This window comes from Mus pahari, chromosome 19, assembly GCF_900095145.1.
Source record: "Mus pahari chromosome 19, PAHARI_EIJ_v1.1, whole genome shotgun sequence".
Classification (NCBI taxonomy): domain Eukaryota; kingdom Metazoa; phylum Chordata; class Mammalia; order Rodentia; family Muridae; genus Mus; species Mus pahari.
The window spans coordinates 64,440,372-64,463,540 of record NC_034608.1 but is presented as its reverse complement, the minus strand read 5'-3'; the positions used below and the strand labels follow the sequence as shown (position 1 = coordinate 64,463,540).

General features: G+C 41.7%; 1 protein-coding gene across 12 annotated transcripts in view; it reads left to right on the top strand.

Annotated features, from left to right (window-relative positions):
- The window catches only part of Tenm3 (teneurin transmembrane protein 3), a 723,224-nt gene that overhangs the window by 626,016 nt on the left and 74,039 nt on the right, over positions 1 to 23,169 (top strand). For 6 of the 12 annotated variants that reach the window (XM_029531758.1, XM_029531759.1, XM_029531767.1 and 3 more), the window contains 4 exons: positions 10,903 to 10,929; positions 12,462 to 12,482; positions 13,393 to 13,539; positions 22,061 to 22,277. In XM_029531758.1, coding sequence (XP_029387618.1) covers positions 10,903 to 10,929; positions 12,462 to 12,482; positions 13,393 to 13,539; positions 22,061 to 22,277 — 412 coding nt within the window. The remainder of the gene's footprint in view (positions 1 to 10,902; positions 10,930 to 12,461; positions 12,483 to 13,392; positions 13,540 to 22,060; positions 22,278 to 23,169) is intronic. The other 6 variants (XM_029531763.1, XM_029531760.1, XM_029531764.1 and 3 more) reach the window with 3 other exon arrangements.

Genomic DNA, 23,169 nt, shown 5'->3' with positions numbered 1-23,169 from the left:
AACTCATTCTGTAGACCAGGCTGGCCTCGAACTCACAGAGATCTGCCTGCCTCTCCCTTCCAAGTACTGGGATTAAAGGCATGTGCCTATATAAGTTTTTGTAAGTGTATTAGTTCTTTGAGAGTTCCTTATCCATTTTAATAGTATTCAGCCACACTCCCCTAATCACTCAAATTTGTGTCCATTTCTTTAAACCCATCAGGAGCCTCACCCTTGGAGAGAACCGTCTCTCTTTCCCAGCACTTGCAAACAGCTCCCATTGCCATGCGGGGATTCAGGCTGGCTTGGGCATGCTGGGTTCTTGTATGTGCGGCTGTCCTGCCGGATTCAGAGGACAGTTTCCTTGCAGTTGTCCACCATATCTGACTCTTACACTCTCTCCACTCCCTCTTCCACAACGACCCCTGTGCCTTTCAGGAGGAGGCATACTACATATGTGTCCCGTGTAGGCTAAGCATTCTGTGGTCTCTTATTCTCTGCACCTTACCCACTTGTGGGTCTCTTCTTGCACTATCTACTGCCAATAGAACCAGGCATGGGACAGGTGTTTCTTAGACAGTCATGGGGACCTACCTCATTTCAGAGGACAAATCTTCCTATGCTAATAGCTCATCCGAAAAGCAGTGCCCGCCACCCCCAGCCCGGGCCTGTTTACTGTATTCACAGATAATGGTGTGACTGAAGCCAATTTCTTTCCTACGGTTCTTCATGAGAGGGTCAATGACCCTCTCCTGTTTGAGTGTCCCTTTAATGAAAGTGGAAAACAACCCTCTGAAATACGGCTGTCGTTTCTGGGATTCAACAGGCGTGTGCCTTGGGTAAATTAAGGAGCAAAGAAGGTCCTTAAATATGAATACATTGCCAGATGCTTTTCCATTAAACTCTGTTGGTTGAATGAAATTAGTAAATAATTATGTTGGTGGGGAACCTACTACCTCCAAATGTGATATAATGCCTTCCTTTAACAGCAGAGCTTAGTTTTTTTCCTATCTGCCAAATTAGTTTTTTAGGGTAATCTACATTGCAAATTGACCGATTTGCATTAAAACTATGCAGACTGATTCTGATTTGTCAACACCTCTTTTTTTCTTTTCTTTCTTTCTTTTTTTTTTTTTTTTTAAAGTCTTTAACATTAAGCATGGGTGGGTAAAACCATCTGCCTATGGAGGTTGCCTGCAGCTCCATGCTTTAACACACAAGACAGGTTACAGCTGTTTAATTGTTACCGAATGATTCCCTTCCTATCCGAAATTAATATTTATATATGCATGCATAGAAAGCATGCGGTTAAACATGTGATCTAATTGTGGATTAATGGCAGCAGGTATCCATTCATTAGTCTCCCCCCCCCCCCCGCATGAACAATGAGGGAGAAAATAGTGCATTTCACAGTCAGCCCAGCTCTTGACTTGTAAGGAGAATCCCCAGTAATGGTTGTCATGAAGGCAGGTCATCCAGTCCCCATACACTGGTCCATGGGAAGGAACATGGCACCCAGATGGCCTAAAATGTGAAAGGAGGAAAATCTACGTGGTGATTTTATCAACTCTTCCTAGTGCGTCCATCTGGTGTCCTGTGACCAGTATAAGCCCAAGCCACACTGTGGAAGTCCAGATACTCACGGTCACGGGCATGGGACACCCACACTTCTGGAAAACTTGTCTAGGCTGAGAATGGTCTTCCTTTATTCCAAAATGGCGAGGCACGAATTTAAATTTATCGCAGTCTGCTATAAAAGTTAACAATGTATATTCCATCTGCTTGGGACATTTCGGAATGAAAATAGAATGCAAAATTCCCAGCAAGCTCACAATATACAGATAGAGACGTGCATGGAAAAGAGGCTAGTTAAAGGCCTTGGTTCCCATTTAGTTACTGCAACGCTAGCATGGACTTCTGAGTTGATGGTTTAAATACTTATGTGGACACTCAAGCTCATTTAGAAAATGTTAATTTACCTTCCTGAAAGGAAACCAATAGGAGAAGTAGTGGTATGCTTTCATTTAAAAAGCTGAATCATAAATCATTTAATATCATATAGCTAAGTCAGCGGAATTATTTGAATGACGTGGAAGAAAACTTTTTTCTTCGCGCACACACACATACACACACAATGGGGTTGTGCTCCCCTCAGAGAATGAACTCAATCATATAAATTATGTCCCTACCAAAGGAATGGATATTGAGCTGAAGAATAAGGGACCCACCCTGGCATTCATAGGCCAGAGGACATCGTATGCATAGTGCAAAACAAATTATTAGCAGCCTTGAGTTCATTTGCTTAAAGTCAAACTTCCCCTTTCTTTCTGGTTTCTTAAAATAATAATAATAATTACCATTATTGTTGTTGTATATTTAATATTATATAATAGTAATACTATATAATATTAATCCTCATCACTATTATAAGTTACCTCATAAGTCTGGGTTTTTCAAATATAGACTGAATAAGATGAATTAGTAATACCTACTATCTGCTAAGTGTATACCATGGACTGAGAAATAATGTAAAGAGGTCTTTATAGATTCACTGTATTATAAGGTAAAACTATTAGACCTTCAGGGAACTGCAGTTCATAGAACTTAACCTGTAGACCTTCTCTCTGGGTGTATGGCTGACGTACAAAAGAACCCCGTTCCAAACCCAACAAGAGCTATTCCTGAGATCATGCGATGAAGAACTAGCTGAGGCTGCCTGGTAAATCATGTATGTTAGTTGCTCATGTATGTTTTTATAGAGTAGGAATTTTTTTTCCATAATAAACTAATAACCATTTGTCATAAAAATCTGAATTGCCATAGAAACAGAAGAAGTAACAGTCATTGCTCAGTAATAAAATGCCATGTGTCTATGAGGTTTTTTTTTTTTTTTTCAAGGAAGTTTGAAAGATTTTTAGGAAGGTTTAAAATATATCTATGAATAGTGCTTAGAGTTTTTCAAATAAAAATAACAATTATAAAAACAAAAAAGTTAAAGAACATTAATTATACTGGGAAGAATTTGAAGAGGTTGGAAACTATTGAAAAAAATGTGTTTCCCTTTGCAAATTTTAAGTTTATATCTAGTTTCTATGTCACCTGAAATTATTAGGCTACTTTATACAGACTTTGGCCACTGAACAATGTACTAGTAGAAAATGAGTAGATTATATTTGTCACTAGTGTCTGCCCATAGGGGAGAAGGCATAGAATGTTATCTGTATACCTTTGTGCACCTTCTCACCGCAGACTCAAGGAAAAGGCAGTCATTCTATTTAAGTCATCTTTGAAAGAATTACCTATCAGCGTCTACATATTTATAAATGAGTTATAGTTTATCTGGGTGGAGGAAAAAAGACAATTTGATCTTTTTTAATTAATGTTTTCCTAGCTCAAACGAAAACTGATGTAAGAAAGACCCACCACTCTATTCACCTAATTGACAGTCTACAAACTTTTCCTTGTTTTGAATTTTAAATATTAATCGTTAATTTGGTGAGACAGGATTTGATGCCACCTAAGATGCTCTCAAACTCCATAAGTAACATATTTTGACCCTGAACTTCTGATAGGAGGTGACTTCTATGTCCACCCGAGTGTCGGGATTGCAAGCATGCACCATTACATAAAACAGCCATTCTGCTGGGGGTTGAACCCTGGACTTCATGCATCTTAGGCAAGCACACTAGCCGCTGAGCTACGTTCCCAGCCCAAACTTGTCTCAAGTATTGAATTTTTCAAATATATAAAGACTAGTGAAGTCATGATTATAGGTAACCCCTGCTCTATCCTAAACAAAACAGGACCTCCCTCTGACTAATATTCTGTTTGTTTGTTTTTCGAGATAGGGTTCTTCTGTATAGCTGTAGCTGTCTTGGAACTCACTATGAAAACCAGGCTGGCCTCGAACTCACAGAGATCCTCTTGTCTCTGCTTCCCAAGTGCTGGGATAAAGGGACACAGCTCCACCCCCAGCTCTGATTGGTGTTTTAGCAGTGTATGACACATTGCAGTTCTTGTTTCAATATCACAAATACATAACTCTTGACATAAAATTTTATAGCACGCATATGTGTGTTCTGTGGCTTGAACTCAGGGCCTAACACGCAGTAAGCATGGGCCCTCCCACTGAGTTGCCTCATCAAGCTGTACTTTTGAGAGCATCCTGAGAATCGAACCCAGTTAGCATATGCTCTACACAGAGCTACACCCTCATTCCATATAAGATTTTTTTATTAACGTTAGCAGTGCTCTCTGGCTAGTTTCATTTTTCCCACATCAGAACACTAAACTATACCTGTCCTTTACCCCACACTTACCCCCGCCCCCTTGAATCTACAAAATCCTAAGCTGGGTTTTCCCTTATGTCATTCAGTAAAACCCGGGGACTGAAAGCTAAAGGAGACATGTGTTGGTAACATGTTTCTGTATATGATCCAATAGGAGGAATCATGCCACATTGGAAGACTATTACAAAGCTCAGCACAGTATGTGCCAGACAATAGCTTCTTTTGTGACAAGTTCTGCATATGTTGACATCCATGTGTCTGGGCAGGCATTCTGAGTACACCCCCCCCATTGTAAATATATAGTCCTCAGTTGGGCATATAATTTTAAACTGAAAGAAATATCAAATACTGTCATGTAAGGAGGCCCTGTACCTAACTCACAGTGGCCCTTTAATGACAGTGGTGACCTTACAATAATAGTGTGGTTAGTCTCAAAGCATCTTTTCTCTGTGATCTGAGTTATTATAGTCTGGTTTAAATCAGGAAGCGACTATTTTACTACAAACCAAAGCATAGTGATTTACCTGGGTAGATAACGTGAGGAACAATATATTCATCCAGAAATTTCATACACCAAATTTCCAAACTGAAACAAAACCAGAGAGGGGGTAAAGAGTGAATACCCGCCTTTAATCCCAGCACTTGGGAGGCAGAGGCAGGAGAATTTCTGAGTTCCAGGACAGACAGGGCTACACAGAGAAAACCCTGTCTCAAAAGAAAAAAAAAAAACAGTGAATACCTAAACTGTCAAATATATTTGAAGCAGGTATTCAGAAGGGGGCCAGTTTGGGGGAGTAAATGTTCTCTAAAAAAGCACACTATGCACATATGCACACAAGCTATTTTTCTTTATTTGACACCATCTCACACTTACTAGATGTTGAAATTCAAATTCATTGGCTTTCCTAGATGGTGTGGAATATTTTAAATGCTTTTCCCTGATCTTAGAATAAAGATTCTGGGGATTTTTTTTTTTTTTTTGGTAAAGCATATTTTAATGGACCTATGTAAACTCTTAAGAATATAAAATTATTTTATGGTGTTTAAAATGATGTCAGTATCATAATCCTTTATGGTGTAGTAATCAGTAATAAAACAGCACAGTGAGTACCAATTAAGGAACATCAACTCAATGGGTATGCAGCCTGCATGCTGATTTAAACGGTTGCTGATTGGAATAAATGGATTTAATATATACTTATTTGCAGACGGTAGCTTCTCTGTCGTCCTACTAGGGCATGGGGCATGAATAATCTAAGAATGATACTTACTTACAACTTTAATGAGATACTAATGCAAATCATTTTTTTTTTAAATCTGCGTTTTAGAAATTGTGAGGCGCACAATGGTACATACAACCTCTGCCTTCCCTGCCAGGGACGTCGCAGTCGTAGCCGCAGCGAGGAGTACCTCCTTGCTTTAGTGTGCACCCCTCTGAGTGAATTAACCTCTTCTGAAGATAGACCCCCCCCCCCTAAGCTCTGACTGTTGTCATTAAAGAGAGAAGTATTTCCAGTGTCCTCAATCCTCTATTGTTTGCCTATGTCTAACTTAAACCTGAGAGTCAATTCAGCAGCCCCGTGAAAATACTGTACAATTTAATGTGTTCCAACCAAGTACACTGTCGACGGCGGAAACAGTGGGAACCGTTCCTAACCAAACATAGCAGCAGCTATGCACACACAGACCCTTTCCCTTTTCCCTTGTGAGCTACTTAATATACATGGGGCCAACGTGGTTGCCTCCGTCTCTCCTCCGTGTTCATGAGAATCGGCGTGATGGTGATTTGGAATCAATATCATGCCAAGTCGCCTTCTACACATCCATGTTCCTCCCCAAAGAAGACAGACATGTATATTCTTTGACCTCGTTTTTTTTCAGTGAGCAGCCTTCCTCGGTTGTACGGCTGAGCAGGTCCTCCTGGTGCGGCGTTTATAGGTCAGCTGAACTGCTTCTGTTCCTGTCTTCAGCCCTTTGGGTTGTGTGTGTATTTTAACCTGCCTGCCTACTGGTTTTCAAGACTGCGCATTATAGCATCTTGGCCAAAACCTGTAGGGTACTCTTAACGTGCACTGGGGTATCGGTGAGTTAGTGGTTCAAGTTAGCTTGCGTTCAGTCTTCCCTTCATCTGCACTGATGAAGTAATGCTTTTCACTTGGTCAGACGTTTCCCGGACCAATCCCGAAACAGATGATGCGCATGCTCCGACTCACACAGTCACACAGCCCGGGGTCCTCTGAGCTGTACACCTGACTGGCTTAGTCCAGATGGGACCCTCGGTGCTCACGGATCGCCCGACTGGGGTTTTGCCTTTCCCAGTTGCCTGCAGGTTCAGCCTAGACAAGTCAGTACCCGGTCCTGTGCCTCTCTCTTTGCCCCTAAAATGGGAAAGATATGGATGTGACTACCTCTTAACTCGTAGGAGGATTAATATATTGTAAATGCTTAGCGTAGTTTTCACATATAATTAATAGTAAATGGCAGTTACTGTTAACACCCTCGTGTGTTAGGGGGAAGGGGAGAAACATGAAGGTGACAGAAGGGGAAGATTGATAAACGGGTTAGTACAAACTTCCTCTCCTTTCCCAACAGATCGCTTCTCCATAGAACATACAGAAGCCTTCATAAGACGTGTCTTTCGTTACCTTCCGTAACACGTGTTAAAACTATCTGGAACCAGGCAGCAGCAATAATACATTGATTATCCCGATGCTAATGGGGACTATTCATGCATAAAGTCACATACATCTGTAAAACTCATTAAAGCTGTAGATTTTGATGACAGTCCTCAGAGGAACCTGCATGGTGATGTTGTACCTTCCTGTACCATCGTGTTAGAAAGCAGATGCGACCTGTGAACAGGTACTCCCAAAGGGCCTTAGAGCCCAAGCTCACTACTGAGCGGGAAGGTAGCAGAACATCTTATCCACCTCTGTGTGGCTTCCCCCAAAGAGTGAGAAGGCTTAAAAAGAGAACGGATTCTCTTTTACAGGACACCGAGAGACACGTGTACAAAGATTGGGGGACCAGCCCTTTGCTTTGCTGATATTGAAAGCATATTGGCTGGTTGTCCAATGGCAATACTTCTGATGAGTCTGGCCTTTCACACCCACAGTCTCCAGGTCATTGCCCGCCAGTGTCAGCAAGTAGACCAGGGACCCCTAGTGCCTAGTCTTTCACTTGCTGTGTCCCAGGGGCCACTCTGAAAATGGACATATTTTGAAAGAGACAGTGAAAGCCAGGAATTAGTCAGAGCCATGAAAGGCATCTGCATCCCGACATTCATTGCAAGGAGACTCTTTTTGAGGATTAGTTCATCTTCACTGTCAACGTGGTTAGACTGAGTCACCAGGAAATTGAGGTATATGTCTATGTCCAATTATGGGGGCCTTGCCAGAGGGGACTAGGGGAGGAGTAACTGTCCTGAATGGAACCAACATGGCCTGGGGACTTAAATGGATACAAAAAGCAAAACAACGAGGAGGGGGCAGGTGAGTATCAATATTCCCTTTTCTCTGCTTCCTGGCCACCCACAATGTGAACTGCCCCACCCACCCCCATCGTACCTCTGAAAGAGAGCTAAAATGAATCGCCTAATCCTTTAAGTTGCTTCTGACTGGCATTTTTGTCGCAGCGACGTATAGCTAACTCATACACTCCCTTGGTGTTACTCAAAGGAGCCTTGTGGAAGACATCTAAAAGAAGGTGGCGCTATTATCCCCATGGCTTTAGCAAAGATTCACGCTCTTAGGTCAAGAATGGGTGTGCAGTCCTTCTGATCCCTCCTGCAGCAGTACATATATGTACTGGGGAAAGAGATGGCTTCATGACAATGGTTCTTAGCCATGTCTGGAGCCAGACAGCCCACGGGGCTGGCCTGCGTACCTGCACTCAGTCTCTTTCTCTCTCATCTGTATTTGCGGTCTCAGTTACGCTTACATCCTAAGCTGGTGCTGAAGATTAAATAAACAAATAATATAAAGTGCATAGCCTAATACCATAAACTAAAGCCTTTTTATTACCTTCAAGAAGCAAGGTTGGGAAGAGAACAGCCCGTAGGTGTTCTGAGGTCATTCTGAAACTGATCTAAACGGAAAGGCCGACCTGGGTCAGAGGTAGGAACCAGGAGCTGTTGATATACCTGCCGAGTGCTCGTAATCGCCAAGGCACTCAGAGGCAGAGTTCAGAGAAGTGTCAAGAATTGTCTCGACCACTTGTATTTGTAGTGTGCGTGTGGTTTTCAGAATCTTGTCTGTCACCGGTTTTTTCAGATATGAAACCCAAAATAAAGGTGGAGAAATCTCCTCCGTATAAGAAATGTGGAACTACTCTTCCTGTGTTCTATGTGGATCCCCTTAAGAGATAAACCCTCTAAATGTCAAGGAAAGTATTTCATGAATAAAACATAATAATAGCTTTTCTTTAATGGCTAGCCTACATACCTATAAGAAAGGTCCATTCAGGGGGCAAAAGAGACCTTAAAACTTGGTACAACTACGTGGTATTCTTTTAAGTTTAAGCATACACTTTCAAAGTAATTTCTCTGCAACCTAATGTGCATATCAGCAACTGTTAGGTATATTAATTTTTAACTATATTGTATTGTTTTTATGATGATTATTCCTAATGGCTTCTTGCAACATGCCTGCATATTTCTGATTATTTCCTGTACTGACTTCTATAATGATATTTTTATTGTTGCAATTATTTCCCTAACTATTTTAACCTCGTGCATCCATATTTCCTTTCGTTACTCAGAATCAGGCTTTTGAGGCCGTGATCACAAACTTTACCCTTCAAAGTAAAATATAGGTGATTGGTTTTAGTCTTAGTTTTAAGCTATCAGTGATTCTTTATGATATTTAACATGTTCCTTGTGATATGAAAATGATAAATCTTGATATCTTATTCTCGGTACACTTACTTTCATAGCTGCTTTGTAGTTTTTTCATGGACGCTGTGTTAAAGTACTTCTGATAATTTAAAGTGTTGTGCTAATTATGATTTACCGTGTATTTTCCAATGCATTTTCTAATTTCAGCTCCTCCTCTTGTTATCTACCTGAGCCAATGGCAGACTTACCTTTACTGTGCATCAGCCCATTGCTTTGCATGATTGATTCTATTTACTAAATTAACTAGGACTGACTGGTCAGAAAACGCTCAGTCCCCTTAAACCTACTAATAGAGATCAGAATGCAGATTCTGTTCTCTACTTTGTTTGCATTAACTGTAGCAGATCTGATATAAAAAGCACGTGATATACTGGCCAGCGGTAATCAGTGTAACTAATTTTTATGAACTAAGAATTCCCTTGGAAACATTACCCTGCCTGAATCGGAAATTCTAGATTATTAATATCATTATGATTACGTGAAGATCATCAAATGAGCTATTACAGAGCTCTTGCAGACTCTATAATACTTGAAGGAATTATTAAAAATTTGTATCAGTGTCCTGATGCAGTAATACATTTCTCCTTTAATGCTTAAGAGATGAATTATGCTCACTAAGTTATGAATGCGGAGTAGACCTAATGTCATTTCTTCTTTCACCTTAATTTCCCTTGTAATGTATTGTCAATTAGCCATAAACGTTCTTATTTTTAAAGGCAATTCAGAAGCCTCTAATGGAATCCTGTGGCAAGTCGAAGGATCCTTTTATGTACACAGTACAGATGTGTCAAAACCACTTACGGGTTTGTTTACCCACATGACACAGCCAGCAACCCGGAGTGCCTCATGCGAAAGTTACCATGTAAATCGTACCGTTAGGAGTACCATTGCCACTTGCATATGTCAGTAATGAAAAATAATCAACGTAAGCACCTTTGAAAAGCAATTTCAGATCATTAAAGATGTATGAATTTTGACAAAGCAAGAAGATTTGAGACTTATTAAGAATATATTAGGTCCCTGCCGTTGAGTGACGGGAGAGAGGCTGTCTCAGAAAGATAAATGGTGCACAGGCAGCTAGAGATACAGTCTTGGTCCAGCTGGTCCTGTAAACCCGGTGAGGAAAAAAAAAAAAAAAAAAGATGGTCCTTGAGACGAAACAATGTCTTGGACCACTCCTGTTCCCTAATGGACTACATATGTGAAACAGCTTGTTCATCTGGCTTGGAGCCAAAGGCTACTGTAGACTCCTACAGGGCTTCATATGCCCTTTTCCAAGTAGAATGAAAATACATTTGTCTGATGGTTTTTTCATTTCATTCTTTTCCTTGATGCCTATTTACTTATCAACTGTTCAACTTTGGTTACTGTAGATCTCATAGCAGTAAACTTCTAAAATTCTTTAGCCATAAAGACCCCCCCACACACACACACACTCCACCAAGTCTGTGTAGCTATAGTCTTAACAGGAACGGGAACGGCATGTATTCCAGAGAACCCATGCAGGGAGGTGTTAGCTTCCCCCAGACTGGTTTCTGGCGTCGTGACCACATTGACTAAAACGGAGAGTAGTGCATTTTTAGAAGAGTCGAAGTACATCTCTGTCATGTGACGTGGGTCTGTGTCAGCCGCAGCTCCTCGATTTGCATGTGAATTCTGAAATTTTCCTTGTCCCATGTGACACTTCTGAAATGTCTGTCTGTTCTTTTTTTTTTTTTTTTCCCTTCTCAATTTCCCAAGCTCACTATTTGGATAAGATAGTTAAAGGTACTGTATATCTACTCTTTGTTGCCATATCTGCATAAATAACTATATAGCTGTGTATCCGATTGCGCTAGGTGTAACAGTAGACATTTTCATGCCTATTTTTTGTAAATTATAACTTGGGCTTACGTGGTGTGAGATGCCTCGGATTTAAATTATCGAGACTTAAGTTGTCTGTGTCTCATTTTTATAATTTTTTTCAGTTCTCACAGATTTCATTCCAACTTAAAACAATAGTTGTCACTAAAACCGAAACTGAAGATTGCAGTACATTTGCTGTTTTTTGGGTTCACTCTGTTTTGCTTCCAAAAGCTCCGTTGCTCGCAACTCAGCCAATGAGCCTTAAATTGTAAATTAAAGAATCATAAATACTCTTATCACAGAGTCGGAGTTGTCACTCTGGAGACTATTCTGCTAGCATGTGTTGAGAGAGAACCATCTCAGTTACCCTCAGATGGAAGCTTCTTTGGCTCGTTCTAAATGGGTCAGAATGTATATGTATAGATGATGCCATAATTTCTCTTTCGTTATTCTTACAAAACTACAAAATCTCGTGCATGTCATTGCATCAGCACTGATAACGTTGCTCGGCAAAAAACAGCAGAGGCTCCTGTCTTCAGTTACCATAGAAATAGGCGGAGCAAGGCTGAGCGCAAAGAAAACCCCTCCCTCTCCCCTCAGACAACCTATTTTCCTCTCCTTGTTTGTGTTTTCCATTAGAATATGAAAATATTCATGGCAATATCCAGGCTTTCCTATCCTGATTCCATGTGCAAGCAGTTACTCCTGCTACACATTGGCAGTGGGGTGATTAAATACTTCTACTTCAGTAAAAACCACAAGAGCACACACTGATAAGGAACACTTACCTTCTATGTATGAACAAAGCCATAGATACAGGCAGTAACTGTCTAAAGACAAAATAAGCCACAGAATTAATCTCATCCTGGCCTGATGGTATCCTTAAGTATCATTCTGTCAGAAGGCAACCTTCTTCCTGTTGGCCGTAATTGAGGAGCTTAAGAAACAGAAATGTCTCTTTGAGATATTTCCTCCTCAGGTTCCACACTGGAGACCCATACATGAATGGTCATTTGAATGCAGACTAAACATCTTACAACACATTGCTCCCTTAAAACTTAGGTCCCCCAACAAGTGGGGTGCTCTCAGGATAAGAGCTGTGTATCGACCCCCAGTTGCTGGAGCAAGTGTTTTATTATATGTATTTTGCACCAAATGATTCACAGTTAGCCAACAAGACTTGATTGCTAGCCAGGTCAGTGAAGGAGTTTAGAGCATTTAATCCTTATTTCTGTCAGCACCATGTCACACTCATAACAGGGACCACAGAATCCACCTGAGCGTCATCCTTCATAAGTAGATCATGTTGGCTGCATGCCAGATGTCATCAATAGGCAGTGGCAAAATTTGGTTTTGGGGGGAGGATAAAAAATTATGTTAGGCTGAGACAATTATCAATTTTGGATATATTTAAATTAATGATTTCCCAAATTTTCCCTTCTTGCCCATAAAAGCAGACAAGATAGGATATAAAGGTAACAGCATAAAAGCCTTAGGGAGATTGTCACAAAATATCACCCCTCGCTATCTGTCTTGAAGCACGCCACTACCGTGTTTTTGTTTAGTCTATCGATGTTTTATTGTGGTCCTTATGGTATTTCATTTTGTCCGTCCTAAGTAATCAAATCTGCACAGCTATTACATTTAGTTGGAAATCCTGTTGGTCCCGTCCCATCCGTATGCAGCCTGAATCCTAATGTTTGTTAGAATAGACGCTAAAGCTGCTTCCCTTCTCCTGGGCTTTGCTTAGTCTGTGAAAAGGAATGTACTCTCGGCATAAAGTATAGTCATTAATACTGACCTATACTTTGTGCGATTATTTAATACACTGTAATTTCACATGAATATTCGGCAACTCTGAGGCCAGATAAAATTAATGCTCTCTTTTTAAACATCAGTCATAAATTCACATCCACACTCGTGTTCTTGAATTTAGGGGAATTTTTTTTTTTTTAAAGCAACCAGGTGCTTTAAAAAGGAGCTTTCTAGCAATGTTTGCAACAAATCAAAAATTGGAACAAGGGGGTCTGAAATTATTTTCCTGAGATGCTTTTCCAAATCATAGACTATACCTTGTTGCTTTGTGAAAGGGGGGAAAAAATGTCAAGTTAATTTTGTCTGGCCTGAAGCTACTTAGTGGGTCGTTGCATATATTTCTGTCCTACACAGGTAAGTGGTGTCTCAAGGGTCAGGCCCATCAAAGATGCCACTTGGGTAAGAATTAAACTCCTTGGATAATGTTGCTGTTTCTATCCATGTGCAATTACAGTCTTTGTGCTGTTTATAAAGGCCTGTTCCCACTAAGTGTCCTGTATCTGTTCCCTCCAGACACAACGTCTTTCAGTACTCAAATCAGAGTGGTGTCTCCCTTCCTTGTCTTGACAGAGGGCTGCCCCGGCCTGTGCAACAGCAATGGGAGATGCACACTGGACCAAAACGGCTGGCATTGCGTCTGCCAGCCAGGGTGGAGAGGCGCGGGCTGTGACGTAGCCATGGAGACCCTCTGTACAGACAGCAAAGACAACGAAGGAGGTAAGGAAGGGCTGAAACCTGGAAACCAAGTCCGTGCCAGAGCCTGAGTCCCTAAGTCACAGTGACTGTTTCAGTATCTGTTGGAAAGAAAGAAAAAAAAAAAAACAGATCCCTGTAGATCTGTTAGATGGGTTGAAAATGTGTGACTGCTGATGGCTTGATTGCCTGGTGATTGTCACTGAGGAGAGGCAAGGTGATGGGAGCTACTGTATAGGATCCATTGTCCCCCATTCCTTCAACAATGGTATTCAGGGCATTGTGAGTTGGGAGAGCCACAGAAGTATTTTAATAACTAAACAAGCCAGAAGATACCAGGCTTTTTTTTTTTTTTTTTTTTTTAATTTCAAACTCTTCTGTTGAAAACTGTCGGCGGGGGAGAGGGGCTGGGGGGTGGAGAAGAAGAAAAAAGGACAGCAAGAGAGAACCGTCCCCTTGAAGCTGAATTCCACTGTCTTTTTATCCTTAACTTTACACCCCTGTAAAAGGATTGTGATATTTCCACCCAATTTAAGCCTTCGGCTAGGAATAATTATTCTCCCCTTTGAGCACATCCCCCATGCTATTGTACTTTAATTTCAGAGAATAGAGAGTGGTAGTTGGTGATGGGATGGTTGCCCCTGACAGCTGTTTAATTTTGACAAACCATTAGGGGTGACTCAGCTCTCGATTGCTTCACCTACAAAACAGAAATAAAAGGCTTCGAGGGTTTTAAGTGCAGTGTGCTGCAGCCGTTGTCCTTCCTGTTTCCCCTCTTGCGTTTCCGGGGTGCTTTTCTTGACTAGGCCTAGAAGGTTACCAGAGATGGTAGAGTTGGGCCTAAGGCCTCTTCTGTGTTTGAGCCAGCACCCCTCAGCAGCAGGCATACCCTCCACCACAGGCAACTTGTTAACTTTCTTCCAGACGATCTTCCCCAATAACTTTCCTTGGCTATCAAGACAACCCAGTAGCCCTGCTTCTAAAACCTTCTTTCCTGCCCCTCCCCTAATGGATTCTAGCAGCCGCTAACCCTCAGAGCTTTCCCTAGCTAATAATACCTTGTTGCCCAAACTCCTCTTGATCACGTGCTCACAGGAATGGCAGCATTAATCCTCTCGGAGACACAGCCCAGATGGCGACCTAACTCCTGGCTTTCCCCAAAAGAGCTCCGATCCCATTGTCTCTGGTGCCAGGGGAGGAGAGTGACTCTTTCTCCTTGATTGTGCATTCCAGGTTTTTTGTAGTCCTCTAAAAGGAGATTATTTTGAGGGGGTCCTGCTTGCTCTCAGAGGGATGCAAACTGCAGGCCGAGTCTGTAGAGACCAGGCAGAGTAATTTAGGGGCTAATCAACTCTTTGGTATTATTATCAACCAAGGAGGTTTATCCTTTTCCTCAAAAATTTATCAACTGTGAATTGGCCCCATTCCCCTTTGTTTATTCTTATTAGCATGAAGCTCTGCTATCTCTCAGCTTCTCTCTCTGAGGGGAAATCTGAGCTGAGAGAACCGCTCCTGTGAATTCTCTATTATCTCACGGAATTTGCATGGCCGTCCCTAACCTAATTTTGTTGGTTCTTCAAAGACAAGGTCTCAGCGCTGCCTTCATCATACCCTGCGGTGGTCACCTGGGTGCCTGGTAGCCCACGCTAGAGGGGTCTTTGAGATAGGTGCATGGCAGTGCCTTGGAGACAGTATCTGTCATACTAAAGGCAATCAAGACACATGCCATAAGACACAGGAGAGTGGGATCGTGCGACAAAAGGAACAACGGGGCAGAAGGCTTAAAATTAGGGTGGTACAGAAACTGTAGGACATCTGGACTGCGGGGTGTTGCAGGGCCATTATCTATCTACGTTAGGTTTGATGTCAGAATATTGAATTAGCCAGTACACCTCTAAGTAACTTGATTTGGCATATTAAGTCACTGAAGAGGAGAGGGTGAAGAGGTTGATTTGGCCCTAGCCAGAAATGAAACAACACCCTGTGTGTGTGTGTGTGTGTGTGTGTGTGTGTGTGCACGCGCGCGCACATGCGTCTCTTGTTTGAACACAATCTTTGAAAAAGACAGGGAAAGTGGGTTTACCAGTCCCAAAAGTGACAAAGATAGATTAAAGTATGGCCAAATTGATAGGCTTATATTAAAATGTCTTCATAAAACACAATACAATGTGTAATGAATATACACCAATAGATAGATAGATAGATAGATAGATAGATAGATAGATAGATAGATAGATAGATAGGTAATAGATAAATAGATAGGTAGGTAGATAGATAGATAGATAGATAGATAGATAATGATAGATGGATGAATGGATGGGTAAATAGGTAGGTAGATTGGTAGGTAATAGACAAATGTGTGTTTAGACTAAAACAAGCACACACAGGGAAACAGCTAAATGCCTTCTTCCACCAGGGTTTTTCCTTTACTCCACGCTAGTTTCCCTTGTCCCACTCTGACCAACCCCATCACCACTGTCTGATTATAAAGAAGGAATCTCTCACTTGCCTCCCTGGGTCACGAAGGTCACTAAGAAGCTACGGATCCTTGCCTCCCTGGGTCCTTCCTGTTGTCTTTCAGACATAGTGGCTCTCCGATTTCCAAACAATGGACAGGAGCATCTGAGGGAGCAGGAAGAAGGAAGGAACCACTAGTAGAATAGATTGAGCCTAATCCGCATTCACTGTTATTACCTATGCACTCACAGGAAGTAAAGGCCATGTCTTTTTAAGGTTCAAACAGTTGCCGTGTGCACTGGTGGGCTGTGGCCTTTTGAAGCCAAGGGGAGTCTTTTCCTCATGGTAAGGTTGACAGAGATCTCTGCTCTGGGGAATTGACAGTCATCCCCTTTTCCAAAGCAACTCCATATGGATGCTGGGTATTGAACCCAGCTTCTCTGGTAGAGCAGCCAGTGCTCTTGACAAAGCCAACCCACAGGGTGTTTCTACTTGTATAGATAAAGTTCCTGCCTGCAGGGTAAAGGACTTGGATTTGTTCCTTAGAGCACATGAGTTGTTTGTTTGTTTGTTTGTTTGAAGTTTTTTTTTTTAAAGCCAGGTGTAGTAGCATATAGTCCCCACTGCTGGGGAGGCAGAAACATACAGTCCCTGGAGCCCATTGGCCAAACAGCTTTATCTACTCAATGACAATGAGCACGCACGCATGCATACACAGAGAGAGAGAGGGAGAGAGAGAGAGAGAGAGAGAGAGAGAGAGAGAGAGAGAGAGAGAGAGAGAGAAGCAATTAATATGATTTTTTTAACAAAGAAAAAGTGATGTAGGTAGATTGGTTGGTACCATCCATGAAGTTAGAAATGCAAGGGAAGGAACAAGTCTAGAGAGGAAGGGAAAGACATTGTGTTTGAGACATGTTAGGTACCTGAGATACGTTTGGCTTCTCACGCCTGTATAATATGCAGCTAGAAAGATCTAGAAGGCAGATATTTTTTTTATAGGTCAAAAATTGATCCCACGGGAGCCAAGAGCATAGAATCTGCATGACTGTGAACTCTTCCCATAGAACAAGAAGGTGGTGAAGGTCAGATCCATGCAGTAGTGTAGATGTTTCCAAATGATCACTGGGAAGAGGGGTGAGCTGTGCGTGACACGCTGATAAAAATCTCAGGACCACAACCCTGCCTCTGCTCTGGGCCCTTGCGGGACATGAGGAGCAAAGGCAGTAGACAGTAATTGGCCTGAAGGAAAAGAGAAGGCTTATCTCTCCCCCCACCCCCTGGTCAGGAGATAAAAGTTTTAGAAACAAATCAAAATGCCTATTCTTCAAGGAAAAAAAAAAGGAGAGCCTGGGGAAACAGCAAGGCCAGTATCAGAGGTGAACTAGGAAAAGAACCGGAGTTTAATAATTTGACTGAGGGTGTACTGATTAAATCTGACAGAAAAATATACCAAGGATGATGTAAATATATATATATATATATATATATATATATATATATATATATATATATATATATCAATCAGGGTAGACACCTGGAGGCGAGAGCAGAGGTGGTCCATTGTGGCCACAGGCTGGTGATATTTGTAAATAAACTCTGACTGAAACTCTGTGGCTGCCTTCATCCACTTAGGTTTTGTCAGAGCGCTTCTGCAGGGGCTGCTTCTTAGTTACATGGCTCACAAAACCTAAAATACCCACTGTTTTGGCAACCTATAAAAATAAACTTAACTAACCACTATTAAAGAGCAGCAGATGCCTCGGGGAAGACAAGAACGTCTTTAAAATATGGGCAGAATATCGCTAAAGCAATAACGTGAGGAGTCAAATGGAGGAAAGCATAAATTACATATCTACTTTACATCAGAGCGCCACTTATAACGCAACCTGATGTGAAGAAAGGCTCTTCACGAATAATGAAGGTTGCTATTCAGTGAACTTTGACATTTCCTAATCTTTCGGGGTTTTTTTTTTTTTAATATGTTTTATTTATTTATTTTTATATGCGTACACACTGTAGCTGTACAGATGGTTGTGAGCCCTCATGAGGTTGTTGGGAATTGACTTTTAGGATCTCTGCTCACTCCGGTCAACCCCACCCACTCCAGTCGCTGCTGCTCACTCCAGCCCAAAGATTTTATTGTACACTGTCGCTGTCTTCAGACGCACCAGAAGAGAGCGTCAGATCTCATCTCGGGTGGTGAGCCACCATGTGGTTGCTGGGATTTGAACTCAGGATCTTTGGAAGAGCTGTCGGTGCTCTTACCCATTGAGCCATCTCACCAGCCCGATCTTTCAGTTTTTTATGATTAATATTGTTAAAAAATGGTGTCTATCCCAGCCAAACGTGAGCCATCGTAACATTCTTGAGACTACCATGGAATCCCAGTGATTTTTTTTTTTTTTTTTTTTTTTTTGAGAAGCTATTCCACAGAGACAATTTTGCAACGCTGTACATTTGGGCAAGTGCGTAATCAACTTAGTGGTACCAGATAGGCCTCTCTTCTGTGAGTGCAGACAAAGAATGAAAAATCAAGTTATAGGAAGCCAGATTCATAACCATCCGTCACTTGCTTGGGCAAGTTACTGATAAACTCCGCACAAAAAAAATAACAAACAGTGTGTCCCTGCATCTCGCCCGTTGAAAATGAGATTCTCCCTCTGATGGATGTTAGCAGAGAGGCTTGTAAAAATGCATTTCCGACTGATTAGTTCAGAAGGTGTCAATCCCGTGCAGTTTTATGACCTGCAGACTACACGCCAGATGTACATTTGCTTTTTATAAACTAACAAAGATGAATGGCCAGACCTGAGCGCTCCTCTTCGGCAGCTGGGCCATATACTGCCTAAGGGAGGGCATTGCGGGAATAGTGGGACAGGAGCAGTTAACTCTGAATTTACCAGATTAATGGAGATTAAATATAATATTTGATGGTACTTTCCCTTGTGGGGGAGGGTTTATGTGGGGAGGTGCTATAGGAATATAAAAGAGCAATGTTAATTATTCTCTCAAGCATATGTGTTACCCTCTAAAGCTATTCACCTAAGTGAGATAGATCCCCATAGAAACTCTACATAAAGTCATAAATCACCACTTAATGGTTAAAGTTGGTTTTAAGGGGTTGTTTCATTTTGGTTTTGAAGCTAAAAATGGCATAGAAGCAATAGGTCAGTCATCTACTGAGAGAACCAGGTCTTGAAATCTATGCTTCTATTCCAAGAGAGGGAAAAAAAATCTTATCATATTATTATTATAATATATCCTCGTGAAGAATAAGGCCTCAGCACGGCCTCATCTTTCTTCCATTAGAAATATCAAGAAATATTTATACATTTTTCATCTTTATGGCTTTTTCAGTAGGAAAGAAATATTTTTGATGAATTTACATGAAATTTCAGAGCTCAGTTTCATTTGATTATCTTAACACATGGTTTTAGAGTTTGTCAAGAAAATAAGTGTGCTGCTCCAAATAGTCACCAACCTATGACCTTCGTAATATGCACTATCTACAGAAAAGTGGCACCTATAAAGAAAAATATGTAATATCTCTCATCAGAAATTCAGAACCATTCATTCCTATGTGTATAGAAATTATCACGGTCCTTTAAAACGCTTATATAAGAAGAGACCAGCATCATAAACATATGTCAGGTACCCCCACCCCTATTGAACTCGCTTCCCCCCAACTTCAAAGGAAGTATCAGAGAGAATTTTAGTTGCTGTCTGTGGATGAGCTCAGCTTCTTCCAGTTTCAAGGGATTACGAAAACATCCAACCCAAATTGACTTTAAAGTAAAAAGGAATGCCGTAGCTTCTAGAAGGCCAAGGGCAGTTTATTAAAAGACCCCAAGGAGGCCAGCCAGCCACTGTGTTTATGACCTGCTGGGTTTTGCTCAAGCCTTTGACTCTGCTTAGTCTGGGACGAACCGGTTGCCGGATAGGTCCTGTGGTGGCAGAAAGATGGCTGCAGCCATCCTTACTCCACAGCCTTATCTTTCATCCCAGTGGACGTCAGGGCCAGAGAGGCAGAGGTTCTCTGTTCACATCGTTCCTGAAGTCACCCTCACACTTTCAGTCCCTCAAATTTCGGGACCACAGTGAAGGGAGTGTGCGTGCGTATGCGCATGGTCTGAGAGCTGGAGAAGCTAAATATTGACATGAAAAATCAAGGAAGGGCAGGAGTGACTGAAGGAAACAGAAGACCTGCTCAGTTCCCCTTCCGGTAGACTAAGGGTCCTACCCTGTGCATCTCACGATTCTTGCCTCTCCTGTGCTACTGGTCACCTCCCCCTGGACTGGAAATTTCATCTATTTCTTTGGTTAAGAGAGAATTTAGTATGTTACTTATTTATTGTGAAGAATATATGCATGTGTTGCAGCAGGCATGGGAAGGTCAGAGGTCAGCTTTCAGGAGTCAGCTCTCTCCTTCCACCATGTGGGTACTGGAGACCAAACTCGGGTCAGACACACACCTTGGTAGCAGGCACGTTTACCCACTGAGCCATCCTGCCAGCTTATCAGCGCTGTTACCTCCTTCTGTCTCGGTCTGCCATCAGATAAGGAAAGGGCAAACTATAAACTATTGGGATACTTTTAAAATAAAGTAGGGTTTTTTTTTTACTTGTATAAATAAAACATAGACATCACCTAAATATTTTTTCATCTGGGTTTTCCATGAGATCACCTGCTCCTTACTTGTAAAGTAGCTTCAAACTGTCTTGTCAGTTACCCGAGAATGTTTGATGTCTTCACACTAGTTTTCATTAATGTATTCTAAGAGATAGAGTTACCGAGAGGTCCAGTTTTATGTATTTAACTGGTGATCAGACTATGGGCTTAAAGGGAGGGCCATGGCAGTGACCGGCAGCCACTCACATATCACATGGGTGGTGATAGGCCTCACACGGAATATATTCAGCCCCGAGATGCATTCTGAGACCTGCAGCATTCGCTTATCCTGGTCACCTAATGTTAAAGAGACGGTGATCCTGAGGCATGAGAAACCTCTGTTGTCATAACAAGGCACATCATTTGAAATAGCCCTTTCATTGCCCCGGATGGAATATACTCTGAGGAGATGGCAAATGATATCATGGAACAAATGATAAACCAGCAGCATAATCATTTATTATCACTATTAAATGCTCTGTACTTGATGGCATATTCCTTGCAGCCCAGTTTCCTGTGACTGGCAGCGCACTGGGCACCCAGGTCACACTAGCAGGCAGCAGCACTAGGTCTTTTGAGACCACTGACTTGCGTGCAGTTCCTTGTTAACAGAAATGTGTCATGTGGCGTGTGACTGTGAGCCACCAAGTGTTCCTTTGTAATATTCTTAGTGAAGACATCAGTGACTGTACCCATTCTCCTTTACATCATGTATCTCATAGGTCCATGATCCATGGTTGACATTTTTATAACCTCCATGATCATGACTAATTCACATTTGCTATGTTTTCTTATTTTTTAATAATCCTGCATTTTAGGGGTAGCAAAGAAAAAGATCAATTTGAGAAATGCCTTACTCCCTGCTGTAATGTAATTTACCCTTCTTAGGAGAACTCTTTTTATGGGAGATGGCTGGCTAAACTCACCCACTTTATGTTAGCGTGTTTGTGATAGCCCCTTCCCATCTCTCCTTTTGCAGTTCTTTTCCGGATTTTAGAGCTTCAACATCCGGGGTCCCTGTCTGTTTTCTCTGTGTGCCTAGTATGGGAACTCCTGGGGCATTTCTCTAAAACATAGACTGCTTCAATAATTGTGTTTACAACTAGTCTTGATTCCTTCCTGCTAATAAGGTGTTCTAATCAGTAATGCACATTCCTCCCTGGGAATAAATGTTCAACATGATTACTTTCAACCGTTCTCAATCTAGCCCTTTACTTTCTGTAAAAGCAGATGCAAGTAAGATGTCTGTATTTCATCGGGCTTCCAAAAGGATGCCTGGTAGAGATAGCCGTCAGATACACAGTGGCAAATTAACTGACATGAAACAAACCTGCCAGTAGACACAAGTCACCCCACGCTGGGCGTGGCACATGGAGCAGAGCCGGCGAGCCAGCTAACCGGTTTGCTGCTTCCTCTGCAGACGGACTCATTGACTGCATGGATCCTGATTGCTGCCTCCAGAGCTCCTGCCAAAACCAGCCCTACTGTCGTGGCTTGCCTGATCCTCAGGATATCATTAGCCAAAGCCTTCAGACACCATCTCAGCAAGCTGCCAAGTCCTTCTATGACCGAATCAGTTTCCTGATTGGATCGGATAGCACCCACGTGCTCCCTGGAGAAAGTCCGTTCAATAAGAGGTTAATGCTTGCTTTCCTTACGTAGACTCATAAGGGTCTGGAGAACATTCTGCATGCTTTGTGTGAAATGCTGATGGGGGTGTTGGAGAAAACTGCTTATATGTGGGTTTTTTTCCCCTTTTTTTGCAAAATTTTTCATCAAACTTCCCATTTTGAGTATTTTTGACACTGTTCACATACTTTGTCAATTTCAATACCTGAGACTTAACAGGACATCCCGTTAAGGAGTCAATAAATCTTCATTTAACCAGCTGATTTTTTTTTTTTTTTTGAGCCCAGTTGGAAACATTTCAGAAGGCATGATAAAAAGACCCCAAAAGGCAAAGAAAAGTGCACTTTTTTTTTTAAAGCTGGGCTCACTAAATAATCTAAATTATGAATTAATGTAATGGAGCTGCTAACGGCATGGCAGTGGGGTTGCATAAGCTGTTTGACTGGTGTTTTACAGAGCAGTAATGACCTGAAAATCAACCAGAAACTGAAAGCAGGTGTCTCGTGTCTCGCTGAGCAAAGGCAGATGATTTACGCAGAACTCCTGGGTCTGCAGTCATCAAAGGCAATCATGCACCTAGACCCAGCAGCAGCTTAGAAGCTGGTGCACACATGTTTCTCATTGCCCCCTTAAATCTTGGACTTTGTGGTCCCAGCAGATTTACAGATTGCCCCGGAATTCACTGGAAAAGGATACTCTCTTCTAGAAGTCATCTATATGATATATGAAAAAAAAGAAGATCACTTACAATTTTTTTAAATTACTAGTCTTGATAATGCTCCAAAATAAATAGATTGCAGCAAATTAAAGCTGGGGGAGAACACCAGGCATTTAGAGCAGTAAATTACACTGAATTTAAAGGAAGATGGTCTTGGGGCTGTTTCAGATCTGCTGTGTGTG